The sequence below is a fragment of the Haematobia irritans genome, chromosome 1 (assembly GCF_050003625.1).
Source record: "Haematobia irritans isolate KBUSLIRL chromosome 1, ASM5000362v1, whole genome shotgun sequence".
NCBI classification, from domain to species: Eukaryota; Metazoa; Arthropoda; class Insecta; order Diptera; family Muscidae; genus Haematobia; species Haematobia irritans.
In genome coordinates this window covers 28,149,104-28,170,667 of record NC_134397.1, presented here as the reverse complement: position 1 = coordinate 28,170,667, position 21,564 = coordinate 28,149,104, and the positions used below count along the sequence as shown (strand labels likewise).

At 26.2% G+C, this 21,564-nt stretch overlaps 2 protein-coding genes across 2 annotated transcripts in view; both read left to right on the top strand.

Annotated features, from left to right (window-relative positions):
* The window catches only part of LOC142220508 (steroid receptor seven-up, isoforms B/C-like), a 63,300-nt gene that overhangs the window by 17,493 nt on the left and 24,243 nt on the right, over nt 1–21,564 (top strand). The window contains exon 3 of the mRNA XM_075289690.1: nt 8,547–9,098. Coding sequence (XP_075145805.1) covers nt 8,547–9,098 — 552 coding nt within the window. The remainder of the gene's footprint in view (nt 1–8,546; nt 9,099–21,564) is intronic.
* Nucleotides 9,105–10,335, top strand: LOC142220511 (steroid receptor seven-up-like). The gene has a single exon (XM_075289692.1). It carries the CDS (start codon nt 9,242–9,244, stop codon nt 10,022–10,024), a length of 783 nt encoding a protein of 260 aa, XP_075145807.1. The 5' UTR covers nt 9,105–9,241; the 3' UTR covers nt 10,025–10,335.

Genomic DNA, 21,564 nt, shown 5'->3' with positions numbered 1-21,564 from the left:
TTTTTTTAGCCCAAAATGTCACATAATTGGCATATATTTGTAGTACTTTGTGACTGAGGTCTATGGCTGAGTCAAATAAACAATCGAATTGACAAGTGTGGTTGTTTGGTGTTTGCAGATTTTTTGCTAAAGATATTTCTTTATTCTTGCTATGCAAATTCTTAGGGTATTTCTTTTCGTCTTAAGCCGATTATGCTAAATATAAAATTTGCAAAAATGTTTGTAAGGGTTGCTTTTAAAATACTACGCCACAAAAAACACATGATTTTATAAATGATTATAGCAGAGGTTGCCAAACTTCAATGAGACCTTAATCGAAAGGTGAATTATCAAAGATTATCTTTAGCTCAAATATATTTTAATATTTTATATATATTTTAGCTTGTAATACGTTTTCCTAATATAATCTTATCTACTAAACATACATTTTGCTTATTAAAATGTCCCCAAACATTGCCATAATTTTTCCATAAATATTTGTGACTATGTGATTGTCCCCAAACTGTGACTTATGGTCAAAAATTTTCCTAGAAAGCCTATTTCTGGAATATAAGCCCTAATTTCTATTAGATATATTATATCTCAAATGTTTTAGGTAATAATCAGTGTCAGGGCCCCAAAATATTGCAATTATTATTTTTCAATGGGTATGTCCCCAAACTATAACAGAATGGTTTTTCAACACGTATGTCCCCAAACTTTACCAAAATGATTTTAAATACACAAAAAAAATTTGTGATTCAATCACGAAATTTATTGATCCAATTAATTTTTTAATTGAAATGTCTTCAATCACAGAAATGATAGTATCAATTAAAAAATTAATTGGAGGTTAATTAAAAAATTAATTGGTTCAATTAAAAAATTAATTGATACTATTAATTTTTGTGATTGATTTTTGTATCAATTAAAAAATTTGTTGAATCAATTAAATTTTTAATTGAATATTTTTTAAAACTCAATTAAAATTTTAATTGGAAAGTGAAATTTTTTTCTGTGTAGCTTTAGCCAAAAATTAAAACATTTTTTTTATAAAGTTTCTATATCATTTAATTTTTTGGAATAGCTTTGCGCATCGCATTTCAAAGCTTCACCATTTCATTTTATTTACCCTATTACATTTAATAATAATTTATGACCACTTTTACGAAATTCTAATTTTGAAAAAACACACATAAACACACCCAATATGACAACACACATCACCATTTTGAAGCCAGCTATAAAAGAAAAAAACAACAAAATTCCAAATGATTTCCACATTCTATAATATTTAATCATTAATAATTATTAAATGGCATGTACTCAACAAATGCTTCTGTATTAGTTGCTTTAATGGGTACTTCATATCAACGCATTATTATTATTGCCATATACGCAACATATATAAATTATAGTAGATCTCGTCAAACTAGCAATGACAAGAGAAAAAATTAAAAATAAAAAAAAAAAACAAAAAAACAAAACCGGGCATCAATTAAACATGAAATGGTGTTAGTTAAAAAAGCCACCTTTGACGACCTCTAGAACTAAATGCAAAACATTAGCAAAACTTGTTGATTTTTCGACCAACATGCTCTCTAACATACTAGACTATATAATAAATAACAAACAAGTATTTTATGGGTGTGCAGGGGGGGGGGGCAAAGGAGACTACTGGTGATATACTAGGTGGTGAAAAATAAGAGACAATTGAATTATTTATCTGAGGCAATTAAGTAGTCAACAAGTGATTGAGATCCCAAAGATATTTGTCAATCAATAGAAATGTTACTGAAAGGAAAAAAGAAGAGAGAGAGAGTATGGCATTTTCTAAGATTTAAGAGAAAAACATTCATCAGCAAAATAAACGTCAAGTAAACAAATTTAAAATTTTTTTTATTTATTTTAAATTTTTTATTTAAAATAAAAATACATAAAATTATATATAAATATTTTTTTATTTAAATAATTTCTAAATTTATATAAATTTTTAATTTAGAAAGCTAGAAAGAGTCATTTCAAGTTGTGTGTATTTCCATGAGATTTTAATCTAAGCCTAATTTTTAGGAGGAAATTTAAAAATATGTCATTGCCTATTTTCAGGGGTTAAAAATCTTAATAAAAGGTTTTTTATGTAGAGCTATAAGGCATCAGTGGAAAAATAACTGGGATCATATTGCTTTATTACTTAAAATTTTTTTAAGTAAAGAAATTTTTTAAATTAAAAATTAAAAAAAAAATTGAAGCATACTTTTAGGACATTTTGAATATTGTTATTTTTTTTTTTGCTAAAAAATCAAATTCCATTATTTTAAAATTCTATTTTTGTTTTAATATATTATTTTAATTGTCTAGTTATTTTTTTTTTGAGAAAATCTATTTATTTTTTTTTTGTTCTCTCTTTCTTAATAAATTTTAAAAACTAATTCCCCTTTTTATTTCTCTTCATTGCAATATTGTCTTTATAATATCTATTAATTGATTAAAAAATGCCCATAATTAACTATGATTTTCATAACAATGCAACGACAAATACTTTAGCAGTAGCCAATTTCAAACAAACTTGTTGACTTTGACAGCCAGCCGCAAGTAAGCTATCATTATAATTCAAAAACAAAACCGAGAGGAAAATGCAATAAAATAATACATATAGTATAACGTTAAAATAATTAACAAAGCATTGATTGCTAAGATTTCCTCAGTCTTTGGAAGCAAAAAAAAAAAAAACACACACACACTCACAACAGCCATCAGACTATTAATGTCAATTTTTACTAATTCAAATACCAGTTGTTCGTTGAATTGAAATTGAAATTTTCAATAAGCTTAGATTTGAACTACAATTGACAGGTTTCTTCACATTAATAATTATTTAGACCCCATTTGTTATAGTTGTAATTTATAAGAAACCAAGTAATTGTTTTCGTTTTCAAGGAGGTGATAAGAGAGGGGGGTTACTTTTGCCTATTCTTCATGTGCCAAGTTAATAAACACTTGTTTTCAAGAATATGTTAACATTAATCCAGTTTTGTTAGAGTTTGTTAAGTTGTTTTTTTTTTTTTGTTTTTTGTTTTCTTCATTACTTTATGTAAGGAAATTTAACCCCCTTTTAATTGCTTACCATAAAGATCATCACCTTTAGTTTTGCTACTGAACTTGTTTCTAATGTCCACCGTAAAATTCCTGTTTTCTTTTGGTTTGGAGGTCATCTACCATGTTTAAGCAAAAAACGTGAGAAAATTTTCCCAAAAATTCCCTTAGAATATAAAGGTATACATTTTTTGGGAAAGAAATAAAGGTGATTTTTGCCTGAGAAATTTACAAAAGGTTTTGATTTTATTCCGAATGGTCAAGTTTTAGATTTTGAACTTTGTCTTTTTATATGGGGTGTATTTTTGTATGAAAAGATCACCACCACCTTATATGAGGTCATTACAATTAGAGAGTCTCGATGACATTTTTTCCATAGAATAAAACTTGTAAAACTCGTTGGGTCAGAAAGGGACCTTAATAAACCCTTAAAAATAAAGGAAATAATTTTTTGAGATTTTTTAAATAGATTTGAATATTTATCATACGGGCACAGCTGTTGGCTATCGAAAATAATAAGAGGCAATATAAGAGACAAATAGAGAATTATTTCGTAATTCTTCGATTTTAATTTTAACATTAAAAAATCAGAGATTTTATATATTAAAAAATTAATAAATAAATAAATATTTTTATTAAAATATTAAAGACATTTCATTTCTATATATTTATTTCTTGGAGATTTAAAATATTAAAAACATATTTTTAAATATTTATTTCCTGGTACTGCTTTTTCCCTTCACTAGTTTACCATTGCCCCATTTAAGTAAAAAACACACCCAATTTTTTTTTAAGTTTTTTTCTTATTGCAAATATATTCATAAAGTTGTTTATCATTTGCCAACATCTCTACACGAATATTCAAAAAAACCTTCAATTTATTCTTAGGAAAAAATCATAATATGCACATTTCAATATGATACCAAAAACCTGCATTGCCTTTAGGCACTTTTTTGCCTTAATCATAAATGTGTTAACAATACATTCTGAAAAAGAAACAGTTTTCCTGTTACTTCTTTCAGTTAAGATTTACTTCTTGAGCAAAAAATATTTTTTTTTGCATAATTTTAGCAAAGTGTTACGATTGAAAAACCTTACAAAAATAAGAACAATATTCAATAGAAATAAAAAAAATCTACCACACCTGGTATGAATTTTGTAACGTCTTTTTTCATCATTCTTTCTTCTATCTATTTTTTCATAACAAACATACAGATGAAGGAAACAGAGAAGACGGAAAATTTTTAAATATGAATAAAACAAACTAATGGTCAGTTTGAAATTTTGTTGATCCTTCCTTTGCCTGTCTTCTTGAAGTCTTTCACAAAAGAGATGTATAGGCGAAATTGACCCTCATTACTTGGAGCAATTAAAATAAATTTCCCTATGTTTAGGGTTGAAAGCTTGTTTGGCTAGTTTCTAGATTTATAGACCTTAAGGATTGTATAGGAATTTTTTTTTGTTTCCTCCCCTATTGCTAAGTGTAATGGTCAAGTACCCAAAAACTCATCTACATACACTGCTTGACCGTTTTGTAGATTTACCTAGGATTTTTTGGGGTGTATTTTTTGTTTGAGGAATTAGTTAGAAAACCGGTTATAAGGCTATTAGAAATGACCAGTTTTGCACTATGCAACTGACCACTGAGTCCTGGGAAAAGAAGATTTTTGTCTTTATGGTTTGCCAAAGGTGTTGTATCTTTTGGGTATTAGGTTGTAAGATAGCTAAATGCTAAAGGAAAATAGTTGAGTGAGGTTCTTGGTTTTTTTCTTTAAATATTTTTCATATCCTTTGATGCTGTTTTTTTATCTAGATGTTTGTGGTTATATTTGTAATATTTTGATTTTTAACGTATTGTGGTTTCTTCACTTTGCACTAGACACCAAAACAATAGATTGTATCGGAATTTTTTATCATCTCTTTCTCTATCAACCCCTTAAGCGTTAATGTCAATCTTTTAACCCTTAACTGCTTATGATGCTGTATACTTGTGTTGTGTTAATACCTTAAAATACTTGAGTAAATAACTTTGCGAACACGTGCTTAAGATGATGAAATGAACAAAAAAAAAAAAATTAAAACAAAACAATGTTTTTAAGAAAATTGATTTTTTACTGATTTTTTGTTTTAACCGGAAAAGACTAAAGCACTTGATTTAATTTAGCATTTAAATTTTAAGTGCTATTAATGATTTCACTTAGGCACGTGATTTTACACTTGAGGCTATTAGGGTTGGATACAATCAAGGAAGTTAATCGAGGGAAAGTAAGCAAAAAAGGGATTAAAAATAAATAAATAAAAAAACGATAAACAAAAACTTTCCTTAATAGTTATTTAAATAAATTGTTTATAATACATAAATTGTTTATAATTTATACTACATAATGATACATAATTAAATATTTAAATAAAAATTTCATTAAAATATAATATACAAGTTATTGAAATTTAATAAAATTATTAAAATGAATTTAAAAGTATATATGAGAAGTATTATAAAAATAAATTAATTTAAAATAAAAAAAAATTACTTAAAAAATAATAAATTATAATTCGTTAAATTGGCACTGTAAAGGCTTTGAATTGCTTAAATAAATGGAAAATAAAATAAAAATTAAAACAAGGTATGAATAACATCGGTAATATTTATTTGATTGCTTAATACAAAATTGCAAATATTGTTGTATTAAAAATAAATATTAAAAATAAAAATAAATAAAAATAAATAAAAATTAAAACAAGGTATGAATAACATCGGTAATATTTATTTAATTGCTTAATACAAAATTGCAAATATTGTTGTATTAAAAATAAATATTAAATATATTTTTTAATTTAAATATCATAAAAAATATTATTATTATTATCATTAAACAAATTATAAGAATAATTGATATATATATTCATTGCACTTAAATAAAAGAGTGTGACATTTTTGAGACACTGTTAGTTGTTGGCTCATAACAGGCCTCTTTATACATTGAGAGTATGAAGAGGTCTGTTATTAAAAAGAGCGCTCTCTTTAAAGCCTGCGTATGTGGGTGGTGGTATGTCATTGCAATCACATAATAGAGTGTGACATTTTTGAGACCCTGTTAGTTATTTTTGATTTATGCATTGTACAGTGAGAGTATAAAGATGCCTGTTATTAAAAAGAGTGATCTCTTTAAAGTCGTTAGGTGAATTTTATGTCTGTGTATGTGGGTTGTGTAGCAAGGCCATTAAATAATAGAGTGTGATATTTTTGAGATACTGTTAGTTGCTCATACATTAAGAGTATTAAGAGGCTTGTTATTAAAACGAGTGATCTCTGTAAGGTGAATTTTATATCTCCATAAAAGGGTGGTGTATTATCTGTGAGAAATTTCTTACAGTAACACACATGCAATCTCATAACAATAGAATAACAGCAACAAGGGCTAAAAGCATAATTTTTCTGCCATTAAGGTGAAAATATTTAACCGAAAATGATTAGATATTTTTAAAAAATATTAAAAAATAAAATTATACATCACTATGATAAAAGCATTTTGAAAAAAAAAAAAACAGACTTAAAAACAAAACAACAACAAAATAATACAGACATTTATATGAAAAATAATAAAATAATAAAAATAATATGAAAATTTGAAAATTAATAAAAATTAAAAAAAAAAAAATATTTCAAAAATCCAAAACCAAATATACATTAAAATTTATCACATTTTTTGTTTTAATTTTCATTGACATTTTTCCCATAATATATAAATTCGAATATTAATTTCCTTTTCAAATTTATGATTAATTTTATTCTTTTCCCATACCAGTTTTTCTATATCCCCTCACAAAATATATTTCATTACTGATTTATTAAATGTTTGTTTTTTTACAATAACATCAACAGACATTTTAATCATTATCTATAGCCTTCTCGTGGGCAGTGTATATACATATAGTAAAAGAAAAAACCCAGTGTAGTGTCAACATATTTGTTAACCTTCGTGTAAATGAACAAACGGACAGATATAGGCAATGGAAAAATTAATAAAATGCGTTTTTGTTTTGTAATAATCCGGCCTCTCTCTCTCGCTCTTCCCCCACCAGTAATTCAACCATTAAAAATTTCCATAATTTAAGTGTTATGTTAGGTAAGGCTGTATAAGATAGATTTCAGTTTTCCATGCCACCACTGGTGTTCAAAAGTCTATATTAATGTAAATTTTTTTAATTAAAAGTAAATTTTTTGGTGTCGTCAATAGCGCAAAAAACAAGAAAAAAATACAAAATAAATAAAAACAACAAAATATCGGAGGAACACAGGCTTAAAAACAATGATCAACAAAAGAAAAAAATAGAATTAAATAAAATTGAAACAAAACAAAATAAATGCTTATATAGTATAGCAATTTTATTTTTTTTTGCTGTTGTTTTTGGTATTTAACAAAAGCTTGTGATTGTTGAACTTTTTTCTTTATGTTGCTGTTGAAAATATTAAGAAAACAATTTTTCAATGGAATCAAGTAAATTTACATATCTACATTTCAAAAAAAATCCCCTTAGACATAATGATGAATGCCTGAAACCCAAGAAAAGGGTTGCTTGCCCATATATATGTATTCTCGGTCATGGTGCTGACGTCTTTGGAAGACAAAAACATCACAATACTTTGGCATGAAAGGATAAGATGGAAACAAAAAAAGTATCTTCTTACTTAGGCTATAGTCAGGATGAGTAGAACTTCTTTACTAGTTTCAAGCCTTTAAGGATATGCGTTCTTCTATTCTTGGGTCCGTGTGCTGAGATGAAGGGTTGAACATTTTCATAACAAAGAAGAGATTGAGGTTGTCTGATTTAATTTCAACTTTTATTATGATATGTGGCATTATTTGGCAAGTTCGAGGCATACATTTTGAGACGGTGATGTCCTTAGAAGATGGCATAGCAGAAGACTAGCAGGAAATGACAAGGAAGTAGAGTTAAGGAACTAGTTTTAGTTTGCCATTGTATAGAGTGTGATGTAGTGGTCAAAATAATTATTTTGTGACAGTTAGGGCACAAGAGCAGGAATAAAGATAAATAGACAAAATTAGTGAAGAGAAAAAAAAATCAAAATAAATTTATAAATATATTAAATATTAAAATTTCGAAATTAAAAGTAAAACCAAAAAAATAATATAAGATTTCATAAATAGAAAAAATTATAAAAATATATATATTAATAAAAAATTATTGTAAAAGAACTTAATTTTTTATAAGATAGAAAATTATTTATTAATACCTTTAAACTTTCCTATTAGGCTTTAAAAAAAAAAAACATTTTTTTATTTATTAAATAGTGTTTTTTTTTTTATTTTTTTTATTTATATGTAAAATATTATTAATTTATACTTTTACCATATGTTATTTTCTACTCTTTTTTTTAATTTTCTTTATTTTTAAAATTTTCAAAATTTCCTTACTAATTTCCTTTTTCTTTTCTCTCCATCTCATTGCAGCTGTTCAACGTGGTCGCGTCCCTCCCACACAACCCGGTCTGGCTGGCATGCATGGCCAATATCAATTGGCCAATGGCGATCATATGGGTGTTGCTGGCTTTAATGGTCATTCATACCTTAGTTCCTATATCTCATTACTCCTGCGTGCTGAACCTTATCCCACCTCCCGCTATGGCCAGTGTATGCAACCCAATAATATTATGGGTATCGATAACATTTGTGAATTGGCTGCCCGCTTATTATTCTCTGCCGTGGAATGGGCCAAAAATATTCCATTCTTTCCCGAGCTGCAAGTAACCGATCAAGTGGCTCTGTTACGTCTTGTGTGGTCTGAACTTTTTGTCCTCAATGCCAGCCAGTGTTCAATGCCTTTGCATGTGGCACCCCTGCTAGCTGCTGCCGGTCTTCATGCCTCACCCATGGCTGCTGATCGTGTGGTGGCCTTCATGGATCACATACGCATATTCCAGGAACAAGTGGAGAAGCTAAAGGCTCTACATGTCGATTCGGCTGAATACTCCTGCCTGAAGGCGATAGTGCTGTTTACCACTGGTAAGTTGTTGGATATCCTTTATAAGGATGTACCAGCACTGCTTAGCAAAGTGTCACAGAAAGTCTGTTCCGCATCGGCGAACAATGCTAGTCACAATTCCTCTGATAGTTCCACTGAAAGTTTACAATTGTCCGATGAGATTATGATGGTGGTTAAGGAACATTTGGATGAATTGAATCGTTTGGAGTGCGAGAGTCAACAGCAGAGTGCTGCCGCTTTACATTTGGCCACATTCATGAAGACTGTGGCCGGCGTAGAGGCTGTTACCCAAAATGCCTGTTTGTCACAAATCAAAGAGAATTTGGTACCCAATGGTACAACACAACAACAAAGTGAAATGGAAAAACTTCCAGTACCCTTGAGTACCAGTTCTTCAACGGCTTCCACGGGTATTGTGCATTCGGCCACTAGTGCTTTCAGCACATGTGCTCCTTCCTCTAAACAAATGACAAGCCAACAAGATGATCTCTTGACGGCTTTATACAATTCCGCCAATAATGCTGCCAACAATAGCAGTGGTTTGGGTAATTCCCTTAATTCGCAGAACTTAAATCTAAGTAACTCACCTGTGAATTCAAGCCATACCAATCAAAATGTGGCCACATCTTCAGCCAGTGGCTCTGGAAATACCCTAACCTCAAATCCTGCTTATATGTCACCCTCGCAGCAACATTCTCAGCAGCAAACACAGCAGAAACAGCAAGCTGCTGCTGCTGCCGCGGCCACAGCGGCTATGTTCTATCAAACCCCTCCACGCTCGGCTTTTGGTTCTGCTTTTGATATGTTCCACCACAGCACACCCTTTGGAGTTTCGCATGCGGCAGCTGCGGCTGCTGCAGCCGCTCATTCCTCTACAGGAGCCTCTTTTGGTAGTCCTAGTTATAGATATTCACCATATAGTTATGGTAGTAGATGGCAATTGTAGATTGTTAAATCGAAAAAATTTAGTCTAGTAGTACTGAACCAGCCTCTGGAGGCAGGGTCAAGTCAATACGTATAAGAATTTTTGCCAAAATTGAAAAACAACCAAAGCTCTCAACTTAGTAACCAGTGTGAAAAAACAAAAACAAATGTATTTAAATTTTACCTTCTAAAAATTTCTTTTGAAATCTTGTAGATAATGTAAAATTCTTTCCTTAGAGATAGTTATCTCTCTCTCTCTCACTCTCCCCTTTATCTTTTGTCTAGATGTTAGTGTTTTAAACAAAGAAACTTAGTCTTAGCCAGCTCATAAGTTTTTCGTCTTAAGTAAATGCCAAAAATATAAAAATGCCCAAAAACAAACGACTGATCTTTAGAGATGTACTTATTAGTTTAGTTAGGTTTAGTTATTTATTTCTAATTAACTTATTTAGTGCCTATTTATTTAGAATTTATTTATTCTTACTAATCTAAGCTTAAATTATTTAATGAAACATAAAATCAAATCAAAAGATAACACAATATAAATGCATATAAATTTTGAAAAAAAAAAAACATAAATGGTCTTATCTCTTTTTAAAAACAACATTATTATTTATAAATTTATAAAATGGGTATTTTGGGTTTATTAACAAAAAAATTTTTTTAAAGAATTTTTTAAAAGAATCGGGAAAAGTAATGCTTTGATATTAAAGTATAAAAAATAAACAAATTTTTGATATGGGAATCAATTAAATTTACAATCATAAAAATATTCAAAAGTAATGCTTGGTATTATTATTTTTTTTCTTTTTTGTATGGGGAAGAATTAAATTTGCAATCATAAAAATATTCAAAAATAATGGTTAAAAAGGCAGCCCGATTTAGTTGCAAAAGTAATGCTTGGTATTATTATTATTATTTTTTTTTTGTATGGGAAAAAATTAAATTGGCAATCATAAAAATATTACAAAATAATGGTTAAAGCGGCAGCCCTAATTAGTTTCAGGCTCAGACTATTCAGTCCATTGTGATAAAATAATGCTTTGAAATTATAAAAAAATGCTCGTTTAATATGTAAAAAAATTAAATTCGCACTTATAAAAATATTCAAAATAAATCTTGTGCTGCCAATACTTACGGCTTCGGGTTGTCATAAAATTAATTCATATCAATAACATTGTATGAGATTTTAGCCAATCCCACAACCCCATATGGATGTATAAGTTCAGTGGTGTCAACTTTAACGATATGTGCATTTTTTAGCGATTTTTAAATTACTATGTATTTGGCAATATAGGGTGGATTTCATGAATGATACTTAATTTTTCTGGAATTATTGAAATCAGTATTGCCTTTTTACAAAACCAAAATTAAAAATTACAAAAAAAAATTAAATTCGCACTTATAAAAATATTCAAAATAAATCCTGTGCTGCCAATACTTACGGTTTCGGGTTGTCATAAAATTAATTCATATCAATAACATTGTATGAGATTTTAGCCAATCCCACAACCCCATATGGATGTATAAGTTCAGTGGTGTCAACTTTAACGATATGTGCATTTTTTAGCGATTTTAAAATTACTATGTATTTGGCAATATAGGGTGGATTTCATGAATGATACTTAATTTTTTTTGGAATTATTGAAATTAATATTGTCTTTACAAAACCAAAATTAAAAATTACAAAAAAAAAAAAATTCGCACTTATAAAAATATTCAAAAAAAATCCTGTGCTGCCAAAATACTTACGGCTTCGGGTTGTCATAAAAATAATTCATTTAAATATCAATAACATTGTATGAGATTTTAGCCAATCCAACAACCCCATATGGATGTATAAGTTCAGTGGTGTCAACTTAAACGATATGTGCCTTTTTAGCGATTTTTAAATTCATATGTATTTGGCAATATAAGGTGGATTTCATGAATGATACTTAATTTTTCTGGAATTATTGAAATCTGTACTAAATCTCAGACTCCCAATAAATTATAAAATTAAATGTGTCGATATTTTTATGTATTTCAGCCTTGATAATTATATCAGCATGATATTTCTTTTCTTTGCTTAAAATAATATAATAAAATAAGGAAACATTGGGAATGTTTGATTTTTTACAGTGAACCACGAATTTAGTATTGGACTTAATTTACCAAACCCAATTAAATAAAATTGTTCAGTGGTGCCAACATTAGTTATTTGTGCCTCTTTTGGCAAATTTCTGTAACTATTTCGAAAATGTCCTTTCAATACATAAATTCCACATATATTCAAAACAAAATATATTTAACTACAAAATTAAATTAAATCTTTCAGCCAAGAGAATAAGGGCTCTATGAATTTAGTGTTGCCAACTCTAACGATTTTTGATTAATTTGAAGTTTTTAGAACTGGAGTCAACTCAAACGATACTCCGTCCGATATACCTTTTCAGAAGGCCATGGGTTTAATGTTAAACTCTTTCAAAATACATTAGCCTTTTCACTAATGAAAGATTTGTAAAATGCAAACAACTGTGATTTTAAAGCCTTATATTCAATGATGCCAACGACACTGTACTACGAAATGATAGAAATTAACGCTATAGAGCTATGGAAAACTGTCCATTTATGTAAATACACACAAAATTTTTTTCCGATTCAATCACGAAATGAATTGATTTTTTTAATTGAAATGCCTTCAATCACAGAAAAGACAGTATCAATTAAAAAATTAATTGACAGTCAATTAAAAATTAATTTAATTAATTTGTGTGATTGATTTTTATTTCAATTACAAAAATTGTTGAATCAATTAAATTTTTAATTGAATATTTTTCAAAACTCAATTAAGATTTTAATTAGAAAAATTTTCGTGAAATTTTTTTCTGTGTACATTCTTAGGGGTTTGTTAATTGGCTAATGTGAATAATTTATATCAAAATGCCTCAAGCTCTATAATATAGTTTCATATGTGAAACATATTCTTAAAATTTTCCTTCATATAATGAAATTATAGAAACCATTAAAAAAGAAAACAAAAATATATAAAAAAAGATTTTTCCTCCTATACAAAAACAAAAAGATAAAGTAAATTTTTAACCTTCTTTTCTGTCAATAAATTTTCTTTAAAATGTCATTAAATTGTGGAGATTTATTTTTAATTTTTACAACCAGTTAACAACTTGTCTTTGGTCACGAAAAAAAACTTTTATACAGTAAATTAATGATAGGGATAAGTTACCAAAATCCACAGAACAAACATAGTTCCCCCATCATTTTATCATATTTCATTTCTGGTTATGCTAACTAAATTCTTTAAATGTGACAATAGTTTCCAATTGCCTTTTTTAAATTTCGTATTTAGTATCCACATAAAAGCAGTTTTCTTTGAGTTCAAATTTCATTATATCAATGAAAATTTTATGTGAAATAATGAAAACTGGCCTATATTGTAATTTAAACGAACAAAAAAACATCGGTTGTTACATAAAACTAGCTGAAATTCGCCGTACAAAAAAAAAATAATAATAATAAAATAAGAAAGTGTACATAAATGTATAAAATTTTTATACATTTATGAACTTACTCCTAAATTAGAAGAATTTTTACAAAATATTTTTGTTTGTTTTAATAAATGCGATTTTTCATACTGTTATGTTCGAACAAAAAAACATCGGTTGTTACATAAAACTAGCTGAAATTCACCGTACAAAAAAAAAATAAATAAATAAAATACGAAAGTGTACATAAATGTATAAATTTTTATAAATTAGATGAATTTTTACAAAATATTTTTGTTTGTTTTAATAAATGCAATTTTTCATACTGCTGCGTTTATACAGTACTTGTTTCCACTTTTGGTGGATTTCATATAAAACTCTGGCAACGCTGCTTTGAATCCTAATGATTTTAATTGATACAAACCAGCGTTGAATTTTAGGGAATTTTTTTTATATAAAATTCCCAAAAATTCATCTCAATAAAAGTACAGTATGAAGGCTTTCTATTGATACAAACCAGCGTTGCCAATAGTTTATATAAAATTCCCAAAAATGCATCCCAATAAAACTACAGTACGAACGGCTTATATTGTATGAATTCCATCATTGGAAAATTTTTGTGAACGTTATTTATAAAATAAATGAACTTAAACTTTGTATCTAGTTAATAATTTTTTTTAATGAATTCAATAGGAAAAAATATTAAAAAATAATAATTACTTAATATTGTTGAAAAAATTCTGACATTTAAATTAAAGACTTGCAGTTAAAAATTGTTAACATTACTTTTCCCACAATTACAATATTAAAATTTCTAACAAAGTTAAAGTGTTGGTTGATTGATCTGTTACCAATGCGATATCAGCTTCAAGGTTTATGTTTTCACAAAATATTTGTGAAGAATATAAAAAATGTTTAATATTGGGTATATTCAAAAGAATATGGGAAAATAAAACCAAACTACCATCGTAGTCTACATCTATCGACACTAATTAATACTAACCTAATTTAATATTATTTTGCCTTTAGTTTTTTTTCTTATTTGTTTAGAATTTTGCTATTATTTTGTCTAATTTGTTTGGAGTTTTTCGTTTTCTAATTATTTATTTGGTCTACCCAAAATTTATAAATAATATTATTTTATTTTATTTATTGAACTAATACATTTTAATTTATATAACTGATTGGAACTGTGCTTATTCGATTAGTTTTGTTACATCCTTAGTTTTATTTGTTTTTTTTTTAGTAACCAAAATTACTTGAATAAGTGCGGTTTTTCCTAAAAATGATATTGAGTTTTAATGTAAATAATATTATAAACAATATAACAGTTTTTTATTCAGAAGTTTTCAATTAAAATTGTAAATAAAAATTAGCTTGTCTTTTCCTTATCAAGACTTCATCACACTAATAATACAAACCTCGAACTAAATTTTATTTAAATTTTTATTGAAAAAAAATATATATATATAATAATTATAAATATTACAGATTAATATACAATATTGTTAAATGCAATGTTTTACACACATTTGATTAAATATCCATAAAACGAGTTCATCTCCAGAGAATAGTATTGAATCACACATGGTCCGATATTCGAAATCGAAAATCGCTATGTATATTCTTATAACGAAAAAAATTGAGATACTCTCGGGCTTCACTCCATTTGAATTTCTTCCCAGCAAAAAAAGAGTCGCCAAAAAAGTAATGAAAATGTTCTTTTTGGATCCGGAAGTGGTGCAAAATTGACGCAGAAGCGATGAATTTAACATGGGCTTGCCATAGGACGGAGGTCCTTCATTTCAACAGCCGTTGCACGGAATTTGTATCACTTCTTTAGGTGTGATCCGAATTCAATGTATTGGATGTAAACTGAAAAATTTTGTGATATTTTGTGAAATAAATAATTTTTATAATTTTTTATAATTTTTACTGGATTCTAACGCTTGTCGGAAACGTTTGACCTCAAATATTTTCAAAAATGCAAAATTTTTTTGAGATTGGATTTAGCATTTTTTCGACAAAATTTAAAATCATACCATTTTATGAATTCTTATTCTGTTTTTAACCTATTTGAAACAAAAAAAGTTAAAATTATCCATTAAAAGTATGAAAAAACCAAGTTATAAAAATAGAATTAAAAGAACTTCCTGAGTAGTTAAAATAAAGAACATGATTGGGAGTGCATCTTCTGGAAGTGCTTTTAAAGTTGTGCCTTTGGAAGAAATTCCAATTTTTTTTGCTGGGTTATTAAAGAAGGATACACAGAAAAAATATATTTTTTTGTTTTAAATCACGAAATTGATTGATTTTAATTTTTAATTTTTTTCACCCACAGAAATGATAGTATCCATTCACCAAAGTCAATTAAAAAATTAATTGACTTAATTTAAAAATTGGTTGATATATTTAATCTTAGTTTTAGTTAAAACATCAGCTAAGTCAATTAAAAACTTTATTGAATATTTTTTTTTTTTTTTTTGAAATCCCATTAAAAATTTTATTGGAAAAATTTTAGTTATAATCCAAATATCATAAGGATAAATTTATATAAAAAATATTGATTATTCTTTGCAGATAAATTTGTTTTATGAATATTTATGATAACTTCAAAGACTCTGACATAAAACTCAATTTCATTTATTATTTAAAACAAAAAACCATCAAATTTTGTTCTAATTTATTAACATTTTTTCTTTCTTTTCCTTTTCATTTTCGCCAAGCTTTTACTAAACCCACATTTATATATTTTTTCACATATACACAAAACATCTAACTTTTCTGCAACGCAAGCCTCTAAACACATCTGCAAATATTCATCCTTAAACTCATCTCACACACATACATGCATACATATACAAACTGCATTTTATCTAACAGCATTATTCATCGCACGCATAATTCACAACGCACATCCGCACCCACACACACACACTCACACTGACAACATATGGCTATATAACGAAGCTTTGGTCGAAAGGATTATTATTTGGTAATGAGAAAAAATCAACATCGATCAACTAACATTCATCAATCATCGCTACTATGTCTTAAGGATGTGGATTAATCTAAAGAAGAAGAGAAAGGAAGTAACAGGAAATGGTACTTTCGTTTCACAATGAAAAGTATATGGGTTGTTTATTAATTCTCACTAATTTGGGTTGTATGATTTTGTATATTTTTCTATTATTATATTTTATTGTTATTAATTCTGGTTTGTTGTTATAAATTTTTTTGTATATAATGTTGTTATATTTTTAAAATGTTTTATTGAATTTTAAATAGAAATTTTTGAAACAAAAAAAAAAAAAAAAACAAATAAAACAAATTTTTTAAATTCATTTTTATGAAAATTTTTGAAAACATAATCCATGGCATTTATTATTTATATATATTTATATTATATTTATATTATATTATAGATATGAAAACGGTATGGGTTATTATTTGGTGTTTGGGAAGAAGAAAAAGGTTTCAGATTCAATCATCTTTTGATTAGAAATATTTTGGTGGTATTATTTTTAATTAATTTCTGTATGCATACCAGATTCATTAAATTTTGGCTCAAATCCAAAGGAAAATCTTAAACAAGCCGTTAAATCGTATGCAAATTACAATAAAATTATTTCACATGAAGTTAAACAGTAAAACTAAATTATTGAGAACCTCACTCAAACAATTGATTGCGCTTTGTGACAAACATAAATCACATTTTTAATTAACAAATATATTAAAAGTGTCTACAAAATCAATTCATTGTTTAAACAAAAACATTATTTAATTTTCATTTAATTCTCTGATTGATACTATCATTTTCATGATTGAAGAAATTTCATTTACAAAATTATTTGAATTACTTAATTTTGTGATTGAATCAGAAAAAAAAAATCTGTATATGACACATATAAAAAAACGATTTTTTCTCCACTAAACAAATTATTGGATCCAATTAAATTCGAATTGAATTTATAGGCATTAGTCATGAAAATATTTAATATAAATATTTTTTTTTAAATTTATATTTGTTTAATCCTAAAAATGGTTAAATCAATCTCTAGGGCCAAATAAAAAATGTAATTACAAATTAAATTAAATTTTTATTTTATACAGCCTTGATTTAAAGCAATATAATTGTCCTTGTTTTTAAGATGAAGCACAAATAATCTACCAAAATTTGGAGAAAATCCTAAAATTTTAAAATTAAAAATTTTACTTCTATAGATCGTTTTGTAAAAATTATACTCCTATAGAAAATTTTGTCAAAATTTTATTTCTACAGAAAATTTTGTCAAAATTTTATTTCTATAGAAAATTTTGTCAAAATTTTATTTCTATAGAAAATTTTGTCAAAATTTTATTTCTATAGAATATTTTGTAAAAATTTTATTTCTATAGAAAATTTTGTCAAAATTTTATTACTTTAAAAAAATTTTGTCAAAATTTTATTTCTATAGAAAATTTTGTCAAAATTTTATTTGTATAGAAAATTTTGTCAAAATGTTTTTTCTATAGAAAATTTTGTCAAAATTTTATTTCTATAAAAATTTTGTCAACATTTTATTTCTAAAAATATTTTATCAAAATTTTATTTCTATAGAATATTTTGTCAAAATTTTATTACTTTAAAAAAATTTGTCAAAATTTTATTTCTTTAGAAAATTTTGTCAAAATTTTATTTTTATAGAAAATTTTGTCAAAATTTTATTTCTATAGAAAATTTTTGCAAAATTTTATTTCAATAGAAAATTTTGTCAAAATTTTATTTCTATAAAAAATTTTGTCAAAATTTTATCTCTAAGAAAATTTTGTCAAAATTTTATTTCTATAGACAATTTTGCCAAAATACTTTATTTCTATAGAAAATGTTGTCAAAATTTCATTTCTATAGAAAATTTTTGCAAAATTTTATTTCTATTTTGTCAAAATTTTATTTATATAAAAAAAATTTAATTCCATAGAAAATTATGTCAAAAATCTGCCATTTTTGGTAGAATTCTACCAACTGTGGCAGCCGTGGTAGGAAACCATTCAAGACTTCAAAAAGTTTTCCCCATGACTTCCCCACCTCGAAAAAAAAGTTCACCTCAAACAATGTTGCCATATTACCTACCACTGAACAATTTGTTTATCCTAAATCTCTACCTTGTGTTTTTTGTTTTGTTTTGTCGCTCCATGACGATACTCATCTTGAACATCTAAAACTTCACTTGAAAAGGGGGTCATGTTTGATGTGACACATTTGTTGTTCAAATTACTACCATGTAGTCATACCACAAAAAAAAAAACATCTACCCAAAAAAAATTACAAGAAAATTTCAACAAGCATTGACAGAAAAGTCTCCTTCACTAAAACGGCTTAGAAGAAAAAACGCAGAAATCAAACGACAACAATTGCAACAAATTTTTTTTTGTACAATAATAACAACAACAACAATAGCAATAATGATAAAACTACTCCTCAAGTTGGATGTTAAATCGTTTAGACAGTGATTTTTATTTTTTTTTCATTTTTACAGCAGAGGACACATCTCGCTTTGTATCCTCTGGTATAGTAATCGGGCGGCAACATCATGATCATCATCATCACCATGAAGATCATCATCATCATCAAGTTACCATCATCAACATACTCTCATACTGAATACTATTGCTGGTACTGATGATGCTGCTATTGCTGCTATCTTTTGAATATACCAACTAGAAACAACTGTTTAATGTAATAAGAGGTTGTTGCTGTTGTGATTGTTGGCAATGTTGTTGATGTTGCTTGCTGAATGTTATGTTGATGTTCTCTGGTGTTGTCGTTTGCATTTTATAAACTTTAGATTTCGTCTCCATCATTTACCTTTCAGAATGGGAAGATGGTATTTCCTTCTATGGGGGGAGGTTTAGGTGGGAGTCTACTTATGGAATATGTGTTAGAGTCTTGTTTATACGATAACTTATGCCACTGCCCAGTTTATGTAGTTTGTAGAAGTACTATTGAGTATACAGGATTGGGTTCTTAAGAGAATTGATATGAGATGGTCTTAGGTTGCCAGGAGCGTAGCACTGGGAATATTTATATAGAATCATCAAGTCTTGGGCAGCATTACCGTTAAGAATTTCTAGAAAGTGGCATAAAAAGTTCCACTTGCAATAAAAGGTGGCACACTTCTTTAGAAAAAAGTGACACATTTTATAGGAAATTATGAAGTTGCTTTTTAAAAAATTAAATCTAAATAAACCCAACCATCATTTTATCTTTTTTTCATTGAAAATCAATGTTTGAAATTAATAGTTCATGGAAGAAACCTAATCAAGAAAATTTTCTTTGCCTATTTTTAGGCGTTCTCAGTTATTTAAAAAAAAAATATTATGCATTAAATTAACTTTAAAAGTTTTTTTCTATGAAATTAGGAAGTTGCGTTTTCTCAAATTAGATTTAAATAAATCCAACAACCTTTTTATTTCCACAAACTTTTTCAAAATTTTATTTCTATAGAAAATTTTGTCAAAATTTTACTTCTATACCAAATTTTGTCAAAATTTTATTTCTATAGAAAATTTTGTTAAAATTTTATTTCTATACCACATTTTGTTTCTATAGAAGATTTTGTCAAAATTTTATTTCTCTACAAAATTTTGTCAAAATTTTATTTCTATAGAAAATTTTCTCAAAATTTTATTTCTATAGAAATATTGTCAAAATTTTATTTCTATTGAAAATTTTGTCAAAATTTTATTTCTATAGAAAATTTTGTCAAAATTTTATTTCTATAGAAAATTTTGTAAAAATTTTATTTCTACAGAAAATTTTGTCAAAATTTTGTTTCTCTAGAAAATTTTGTCAAAATTTTATTTCTATAGAAAATGTTGTCAAAATTTTATTTCTATAGAAAATTTTGTCAAAATTTTATTTCTATAGAAAATTTTGTTAAAATTTTACTTCTATAGAATATTTTGTCAAAATTTTATTTCTATAAAAAATTTGTCAAAATTTTATTTCTATAGAAAATCTTGCCAAAATTTTATTTGTATAGAGAATTTTGTCAATATGTTATTGCTATAGAAAATTTTGTCAAAATTTTATTTCTATAGAAAATGTTGTCAAAATTTTATTTCTATAGAACATTTTGTCAAAATTTTACTTCTATACCAAATTTTGTCAAATTTTTATTTCTATAGAAAATTTTGTTAAAATTTTATTTCTATACCACATTTTGTTTCTATAGAAAATTTTGTCAACATTTCATTTCTATAGAAAATATTGTCAACATTTCATTTCTATAGAAAATATTGTCAAAATTTTATTTCTGTAGAAAATTTTGTCAAAATTTTATTTCTATAGAAAATTTTGTCAAAGTATTATTTCTATAGAAAATTTTGTCAAAATTTTATTTCTATAGAAAATTTTGTCAAAATTTTATTTCTATAGAAAATTTTGTCAAAATTTTATTTCTATAGAAAATTTTGTCAACATTTTATTTCTACAGAAAATATTGTCAAAATTTTATTTCTATAGAAAATTTTGTCAAAATTTTATTTCTAAAGAAAATTTTGTCAAAATTTTATTTCTATAGAAAATTTTGTCAAAAATTTACTTCTATAGAAAATTTTGTCAAAATTTTACTTCTATACCAAATTTTATCAAAATTTTATTTCTGTAGAAAATTTTGTTAAAATTTTATTTCTATAGAAAATTTTGTCGAAATTTAATTTCTATAGAAAATTTTGTCAAATTTTTATTTCTATAGAACATTTTGTCAAAATTATACTTCTATACCAAATTTTGTCAAAATTTTATTTTTATAGAAAATTTTGTCAAAATTTTATTTCTATAGAAAATTTTGTCAAAATTTTATTTCTATAGAAAATTTTGTCAAAATTTTATTTCTATAGAAATTGTTGTCAAAATTTTATTTCTATAGAACATTTTGTCAAAATTTTATTTCTATAGAAAATGTAGTCAAAATCTTATTTCTATAGAACATTTTGTCAAAATTATACTTCTATACCAAATTTTGTCAAAATTTTATTTCTATAGAAAATGTTGTTAAAATTTTATTTCTATACCACATTTTGTTTCTATAGAAAA

Excerpts from the sequence above, each read along its gene's own strand:
- LOC142220511 (XM_075289692.1), top strand. The coding sequence starts at position 9,242 with ATGATGGTGGTTAAGGAACATTTGGATGAATTGAATCGTTTGGAGTGC.